Here is an 8,990-nt window from a genome sequence, read left to right on the forward strand (position 1 = left end):
ACACATAACAAAGGGGTTGGAACCCTCAGACCACAAAGCAGCCTCTGCTGGTTCTGCTGTCCCAACAATCTGTACTTAGTCTGTCCCAAATGAGCTGTTATTAATCCAGGAACACATGCGCACTAAGGTGCCTGAATGACTTCCAAAACAACAGAGTTGAACGTGAGCTCAGTCCAGGCGGCACAGCGCGCTTCATCATTGGTATTAATAGTATATGCTCATGCTTCGGGCTGCATACTCCGGGTGCTGCTGCGGGACAGCTTTTTGCTGGCGGAATATTTATAGCTGTGCATTAAAGGAGGAATCAGGGGTTTAGGCGTACCGTTTCAGCAGAGCAGCCGCTCCTTTGTCTGGGCTTGTTCAAAAATGCCTCTCCTGCGGTTATTTGCATTGCTGCATTCAAACTGTCAATATCTCACCGCGCACATCAGACGGAACACATGAAAAGCAGCAGCTTTATCTAATGTTTTTCTTCCCCCTTCTTTCAGGGTGTTTTGCGTCCAGTCATAGCAGATAGAAGTTTGCGATGCAGCACTTTGTTTTTGCTGCAATAAAACCTTTTTTTTCTTTTCGTTTTTCTTTCTTTTTTATTTATTTTTTTTTTTTAGTTTAACGCATGTGAGGCAGTGCGGGAACATTTCACTTATGCACACTTTTAACTTCAGATGTGCAACCAAATGAATAACATGACAGCGTTTACCAACACTGCCATCTTGTGGCGGTTTTGTGTAACGCTAAATATAAAATAAAATAAAATGATCCAAAGACATTATGTCAAGAGGGACCCCACAAAATAATAAAATTACACAAGGAAATGGTAAAAAAAAAAAAAAAAAAAACTACGAGAAAAACACTTTTTACAAAAATAAAGTTTTTGAGAAAAATAAGTCAGAATTTCACAAGAAAGAAGTTGGACTATTATTTAAAAAAACTTAATGATTAATAGAATAAAATCATTCAAGTATTTTTTTAAAAGCAGTAATTTTGCAAAGAAAAGTCTTGTTTTTTTCTTACATTAAGCAGTAATTCCTTGAAAATTGTTGTACATTAACAAAAAAATAAAGCTGATGCAGCCTCATATAAATTAAACAGGTAATGTTATTGTCTTTGTTTTTTAAAGCATGATTCTTTCTGTACAGTTATAACTCTAAAGTATTTTTAATGTTCATAGGCTATTTGTCTTAATTTTATGATTTATGGTCATGCAATTTAATTTTTAAGACAATTTTGTAACGTTTTATTCTCAATGGAGGTTGACTTTTTCCTTAGCATTTTATGATTGTGTTGTAAAATTTTGACCTTTTTTTTCTCATAATTTACTATACATAATTTAACTCTTACCAAAGTTTGAGGTTTTATCCCATCTTTTAGATTTTTGGTAAACTTTTGACATTTTTCATAATTTTACAAATGTATTCCTTTTAAGTTTTGACTTTTTTCCTCATCATTTTACAATTTTATTGTCAAATGTTGACTTTTAAATATAATTTTACAAATTGGGATCCAATTTTGACTTTTTCCCCCATGACTTTACAACTTTATTCTGGTAAAATTTTGACTTTTCTTTTAATTTCACAAATTTATCCTCATGCAATTTCAACTTCTTTTCTCATAATTTTACAATTGTATTATCATAAAATGTTAACTTTACTCAGTTTTTTTCTTGTAATTTTTTTTTCCTATAATCCAATTTATATAATCTCATAATTTTTACTCTTATAATGTTGACTTTTTTTCTCACAAGTTCTTATTTTTCTTTGTTTTTTTGTGGTCCTAATACTTTGTTATATTATATAATACACACACATATTCAAAAAAAAAAAAAACATGGTCAAACAACTGTTTTTGTTTTATTAGATAGGAGTCAATTTCCGACAAACAAAAATAAATGGAAATAATAAACATGTAGAGATCATTTAACTACGGCATTCTAGAAAACACATCACACAAAAAATAATTTTTCTGATCAAGTCAGTGAAAAAACTCCAGATCGCTTTTGCAAACATCAATTCATAATTATTTTACAGATAAACAGCTCCATAGGAAAAGTACGCAAATCCAAACGCTAATCTTATTACAGGGTCTTCTGTGATGTCGCTGTGACTGAACTGCACACTCCCTCTACACAACTATCTGTTCTTACGCTGCTTTCATTTTGTGCTAACAGGCATGCCGCAATGTGTAGAAAAAACTAATAAATACCAGTTTTTAGAAAGAAAAAAAGCCCAAAACATGTAGCATGGGTTCAAATATACAAATAAAGTTAAAAATCCAAAGAGGATACATTTTAGAAACAGCTATAAGAGCAGGTTCCATGAATGTAGGAGTCTCTGGTAGTGATTTTAAACTACATGTTAATGGTTTACAGAGTGTAGGCTGGGAGTGAAGGGATGAAAATCTGATCAACAGGAAGAAAAACAGGGTGTTCCGTTGAAATAAACATATAGTTATTTACTACAGTAGATTACACACTTATTGACACAACCGACTACAAGGAGGGCGCAAGTGTGTGAAGATAAGTAACACAACTACCACCATGATCATCCCTGAGAACACGTTTTGGCTCAGAAGTCTGTTTTCTGAAGTGTACTGAAACAAATTCAAAGTATTTAACACGGTGCAAAAGTGTCACTTTTGACTGTCGATTTACTTGGATTTGAAATGTGGAGTCCTGCATCGTGTGAACGAGGGTGCAGCAGAATAGAGAGAACTGACAGTCCGGATTACACCGCCTTGGCTTCATCGTTACAGTTGACCCTGATTTGAAAAAGCGTCTTCGGTAAGAAAAAAAAAATGTTTTTGTGCATAAGAATTACAAACATCAGGAAGTCTCTGGTCCCTATGGTGGCCCCCATAATGCTAAAACCACTGAAGACTGAAGGGGGGGGTGTTTCAGGACAAAGTTGTGGTGGAATAAAATACATGTTTTTACAAGCAGCCTCCAACGTCCCAAGATTTGAATTTAAATCGAGGAGCTGAATCCACTCATGCCCCGGTGAGGGGGGCGGGGGGCTGTTTTGGATGTGTGGGGGGGTGGGCTGCAGCCAATTCCTGTGCAACTGGTAATGATTTAGTCTTTAGGCTTCTTCCTCCTCCTCCTCCTCCTCTTCTTCGGGGTCACTGTCATCAGAGCCTGCAGGAGTGGAAATGATCCAACCGGAAGATGAAAGAATTAATTTCTTAAAGACCCACTCCAACGATATTCTTGTTTTTGGTGTTTTTAATACGTTTTAATAAGCTTTTGTGATGCAGCAACTGCTACGAGTGGGTCCAAATTTCCCTGCTCCACTTGCAGACAAATAGATCCATGTACGTCTTTGTTTTCCTCGTTTTTAGTGTTGCACAATTGCCGATAATTATCAGCCGATAGTGGCCAATTTGCCGATAAAATGGACGGATTAAAAAAAAAGCTTAAACTGACGTTTCTTCACTCACCAAGTATTTACTTGTGTCCCAACTTGCTGAGCTAATTTGTTAGAACACTTAAGAGCCATACGCTATTACTTCAAACTTGCAATTTTTTTCTCTCAACTATTTAAAAAATATCGGTTGTAAAAACTCATTATTGTGCATCCCTAATATTTTTTTTACTTGTGACCAAAAGGGATTTGGTGGAGAATCCAGTAGTTTTCTAAAATAAAACTCCCCTCAAAATCAGGTTATAAATAAAACAAAAAACAAAAATGTTGGTCGTGTTTTTTTACTCTGTGGTACCGACTGTCCTACAGACCGGTACTGGTCCACAACCCGAGGGTTAAAGACCACTGTAGTAGACGTCTTGGTTTTCCTCATCTGAGCTGGAATCTGGGTAAAACGGATTGATCCAACACTGCTCGCCATTTTTGTTGCACTGGTAAATATTAGAAGGAGAGCCTATAAACAAATAGCTTAACGTTATCCGACTGTAACAGGAAGGGGGGCGGGGTTGCTCAAACCAATGGTCTCACCCACAACTGAGAGGTTAATTTCTAATTAACTAAAGCAGCTCTGCAAAAATTATGTCCCAGAAAAAAACTGTTTTTAAATTATTTTTGTCATTTAGGCTAAATTATAACTAAAAAAAACTGGGAACGTTTTCTCATTACATTCAAAGATGATCGGAATGTTTTGTAAAAGTTTTACAAAGATGTTTTACCATCGATCACGATTTCTTCCCCACCATCCTCTTCCTCTTCTGGACTTTCATCTAAAGATTCACACATTCATGTTACTTAATGATAGAAGAATCCCTTTCTACTTTTGGGTTTATTGAATTGACTGTTAACACTGACTTGCACTCTGTCCCCTGTCACCATCTTCCTCCTCTTCCCCCTCCTCTTCTTCCTCATCTTCTTCTTCACCTTCCTCTTCCTCCTCCTCTTCCCTGCGTTGGCGTTTGCTTCCTTCAGCCTCGTCGGCGGGCTCGTCGTCCGAGTCAGAGATCACCACGCAGTCGTCTCCGTTGCCGTTGCCGGCTGCTCTGGCCTGAGCGCCGCCGCTGTGAGGAAACCAAAGACAGTTCAGGTGAACGACAGCAAACATCACCGTGTCGGTATGCACCCCACCTGCTCCTCCCAGCAGGAAATAACACATCAGGAAACTGTGAAAATAATTAAAGGGACTACAGCTGAGCGGATTTGGAGAATTTACAGCTTAATAAGTAGTTTGTCCTCCATCCTTTTTTTTTTTCTTTACCTGCCGTTTTCTCTGGGCTCCCAGAGAGGAGTGAGGTAGTATCTCAGCGGGTCTCTGTAGAGGTCGTCCTTGAGGATCTGAACAACAACATGACACTTTAATAGAGCTACAGCTAATACTGTCACGCTTTACTATGTTGTACAATTCTGTAGGTACACAGTCAAACAGAGACAAAATACTTTCTTATCACAGATACATTTTTGAAAAATATTCATTGTATGACACATAGCAAAAACAAAACATCTAGTTTTTGTTCATGCATTGAAGAAAAATATTTCATCATTACAAAAATATATGCAATCATATCCTTATCAACTTCACCCTAAACATGTTGATTAAAACATGTACTTGTATGTAAAGTTGATTTTTTTTATTCATTTTTTTAAATCCAGCAGAAAAGCAGCTAGAGGCAGACTCTGGCCTTAAAGACCCTCTCCAATGAAAATCATGGTTTAACATGTTCTTTTTCTCATAATGAAGAATATATGAAAACGATTAAAAGTGTGTTTCTGGATATTTTTTTTATTAAAATTGTTTTGGATCAGGAGCAGATAAAACCTGCAGTTTAAAAAGCTCTGGTTTGTGACGTTACCATAGGCGGGCCAAAGTCTCCATGCTCTGCTCCTATTCTAAGTCATTTACTTGAAGACAAATCGTTTGAGCTTCCATCTGGATCAAAACTGAACAGCTGGATAGCTCCAATGTTGCACACTGTTTTCTTGCTATGTTAATGTTAGCTTGGGCTTGTGAGGGTCTGTGAGCTAGCTGGAGAGAGTGTAAACAAAGGAATGCTGGGATGTCCACGTAGGGATACTTCTAAACCAGCCCTCCCGCCCACAACTCCGATATGAATTTCTAATGAGCTCCTGCTGATCTGCAGAAAAGATTTCTTAAAAAGCAACAAAAGCTTTTTATTTTAGCTAAAAACTTCATAATCATAACCTATAAGACCACTGGAAGCAATTTAGAATAGAAAGATCAATAGTTGGAGTGGAACTTTAATGTTAATCTTATGCTGGAAACAAATTCCTTAAAACATTCCAACACATCATGTTCTGTTGAGTCATAATAATCTATCCTGTTTACATTAAACATTTTCAGACACTTCAGGGGTTTATTAATGAAACAAATAAATCATGGTTTTAACCTAGATTTTGGGGTCATGGTTTTGTTTTGGTTTTATATGCGATGTGTGCATTACAAAAAAATCTGAAAAATTATTTTTTAATTTTCTAATGAGAAAGCAAAAATTACAAAAAAAAGTTTAAAGTAAAAAGTTTAGTGTAAAATAATAAAACAATAAATACTCAATTCTTCTTAAATTTGGCACAACACACGTTGGACACTCTGAAAGTAAACAAGGTGAAAGGATTCGACCATTCAATTTACCACAATTCTCTTCACATACGATTCGGTTATTATTAGGGAATTGTGGCATCTTAACTAACCAAACATGATGCATAAAAAAGATTTGATCAGACCAGTCATGTTCATTTCAAAGTAAACGCTGATGGGGCAGGTAGAGCAGTTTATCCTATAGTTCATACAGCATTACCACTAAGGTATCTAGGGAATAAAAGAGGATACATAACTAAATGACATATACTGATGTGATTTTTTTTTTTTTCCTTTTATGAATATTGCTTACCAGCGAGTGAAGAAAAGGTGAAAGCTTTTTGAGTGGATGGCGACCATCAGAGGAGGAAATTAACAGAAATGTCTGGGGAAGGCTACGAAGGGACCCCAGGAAGAAATAAAAACTATAATCTACTCAGGAAATTAAGGGAAATAACGAGATTAAGAGTGGAAACCCTCATTGTTTTTAGTGAGACCATTCAAATTTTTCTGGACTTTCTTGTAGATTTATACATTTTTGGATTATTTGTTTGAACGGTGGAAGAGCATAGAGACTGAAAACAATAAAAGAACATTTTCTTTTTATTTGGAAAAATTGAAAAGTATGTTGTTTGTCTTGAGTTTATATTGATTAGAGATAAATTAGTTGAACTCTAACTCCTTTGAAGAGTTTATTTCAAATAGCTTGTTACAACATAACCTTAAACCCATCACAGCTGAGATCCTAAGACGATATTAGAATGGAGTGCAGTCGTTAGTACCTGTGCGACATCATCTACTCCTGGGTTACTGTGGTCGCTGAACCAGCTGAAAAAGGTCTCGTAAACTCCTCGAGATGACTTCCTGGGATTACTGTGAGCGGTCAAATTATGTCCACGATGCCACAAAATGGGATTGGAGAAAGACACGGGGGGTCCTAGAGGCATAAAACAAAGTGTTTAAGATTTATTTACATGTATTTTCATTATAACATGATAACAAGACATCTTTAGAACACTTGACATTTAAAATATTGATAATTAGAACAAAAAAAGTCTGAATATGATGCTTAACATACACTAGATTTCATGTCACAACACATGTAGAATTACATTTACTCATAAATTGGTTTACCTCCCATTCCGAGATGCACCTCCTTCATGATTATGTTGTTCTGAAAATAAGGGTTTCGTCTGAAGTGAAATCGAATCCTGTAACCCATTTTGTTATTCTTAAATGATTCAATCTGGAGGGAACACACAAAACAAATATTCTTTACTTAGTTTTTGCTTTTTACATTTGCAATAGCCAGATTTTTCAATAAGGCCTACCTCAAGATCTGTCATGTAACTGAGTGCATCCTCATCAGTCTCATCGATGTGGGCTGAAAGATGTGGATGGTTCAGCAGCTGGAACACTGATGTCAAGATGTCAAACACAACATTTGTTTTTGGAAACTTTGCGGTAACTTTCATTATAAGGATACAGCCGTCACCCAGAAGCCTGGAATCGACTTGGTGATGGAGCTCCTCTGATCCAGCTGTGGGCGCCTCAGGCGGCTTATCTTCTGCTCAAGCTTCTGGTGAAGACGAGCGCTTTTCTTCTCAAGACCATCCAGCCTCATCTGTACTTGTGCAAGCAGAGCTACTGACTGTCTGATCTCGGGGGCCATTTTTACTGACACAATGGCACACTCGCCGTCTTCATTGTCTTCATTCTCAGATGGGAAAGACGAGCTTGGTGTGGAAGAAGATCCAGAAACGGATTCCTCACCTTCATCCGCCTCAGGAGCGTCAGCTGCATCTTTCTTGTCAGCGCCTCGTACAGATGTGGAACTGTCTGCTGCAGCCGCCTGTGTCTTCAGGCCTGATTTTGACTGATGGGCTTGTTTGAATTTGCTCCCGTGTTTTCCCTGTTTTGCCTTTTCAGATGAGCATGGAGTCTCTTGAGTGTCTTCTCCGTCTCTCCCTGTGAGGCTGGCAAGAGCTTCAGCAGCTGCTATGGCTGCTGAGTCAGATTGATCCACAGGGTTTGGTTTATGTTTCTCTGTCGTTTTTTCCAATTCTTCTTTTAAATCAGTAGAAACTTCTGAGGACTGGTTTTTAACTGCAGCGTTGGTTTCTTGATTTTCAGCACTGGAGCTGTTGACAGGCTGCGAGCCCTCATCCCCCGTGTGCTCTGAGCCCCGATTTGTCTGCAAAGCAGCAGCTTGTTCACCATCATCTTTTAGCTCTTCCTTAGCTGCTTCTTTATTATCAGATTCGAAATTGTTGCAAGTTTCTGAATCAGTTGCATTTTCGTTTGGCTGAGTCACTTTGGTAAACTTTTGGGGGACCTTTTCGCTTTCATCCTGGTCGGGTGATGAACTTCGTTTCCTCGAGCCAGACTCAGCGGACTGTTTGCAGTCCGACAATTCACTCATGCTAGCCACAAAAGAGCTAACGGGCTAGGTAGCCCAGCAGCTCTGAACAATATAAGTACGTGCAATCGATTAAACCTCCCAGCTAATTTACTATCCGTTCTGAATTGTATTATTGGGTCGCAATACAACATAGATAAACCTCAAACAGGAAGCAGTTCTCGTATTGTCCAAGGCCTCGCGAAATGCTAAAGATTAGCAATCGGAGGCTAACTCTGTTAGCTTGCGTTACCGTGTTCTGGAGTCCTAGCTCTGTCGACTGCACCACCTATTCACCAAATAAATCGGGAATATTTGTCTTTTTTCCAGGCAAGCGAAACTAGCCGTGCATTAAAGTCATTACCAACCACTTTAGCTCTTAAAAATAGTTTGTGTTTGTATTATCCGCTAGCTGGCTATCTTTGCATCGACGTGATAAAAAAACAATTCCCTGATTGGCTATGGGTTGCCGCGCCAAAACGCCCCCACCAATCACCGACAAGGGTGTGTTTGTGTGTTATTCTATCAAACACCAACCGTCAATGGTCTAATTTGGTTATATATTAATAAAAATAGGGCATTA

The 8,990-nt window shown here is 37.9% G+C and overlaps 1 protein-coding gene across 1 annotated transcript; it reads right to left on the reverse strand.

Moving 5' to 3' along the window:
* Window positions 1-1,831: 1,831 nt before the first annotated feature.
* On the reverse strand, window positions 1,832-8,913 carry tspy (testis specific protein Y-linked). Its single transcript, XM_024293675.2, has 8 exons — window positions 7,496-8,913; window positions 7,341-7,418; window positions 7,144-7,255; window positions 6,792-6,946; window positions 4,675-4,751; window positions 4,272-4,477; window positions 4,136-4,186; window positions 1,832-3,133 (listed from the first exon to the last, which is right to left on the reverse strand). Exons 1-8 carry the CDS (start codon window positions 8,429-8,431, stop codon window positions 3,078-3,080), a joined length of 1,671 nt encoding a protein of 556 aa, XP_024149443.1. The 5' UTR covers window positions 8,432-8,913; the 3' UTR covers window positions 1,832-3,077.
* Window positions 8,914-8,990: the final 77 nt, after the last annotated feature.

Source organism: Oryzias melastigma, linkage group LG7, assembly GCF_002922805.2.
Source record: "Oryzias melastigma strain HK-1 linkage group LG7, ASM292280v2, whole genome shotgun sequence".
In the NCBI taxonomy this organism is placed as follows: domain Eukaryota; kingdom Metazoa; phylum Chordata; class Actinopteri; order Beloniformes; family Adrianichthyidae; genus Oryzias; species Oryzias melastigma.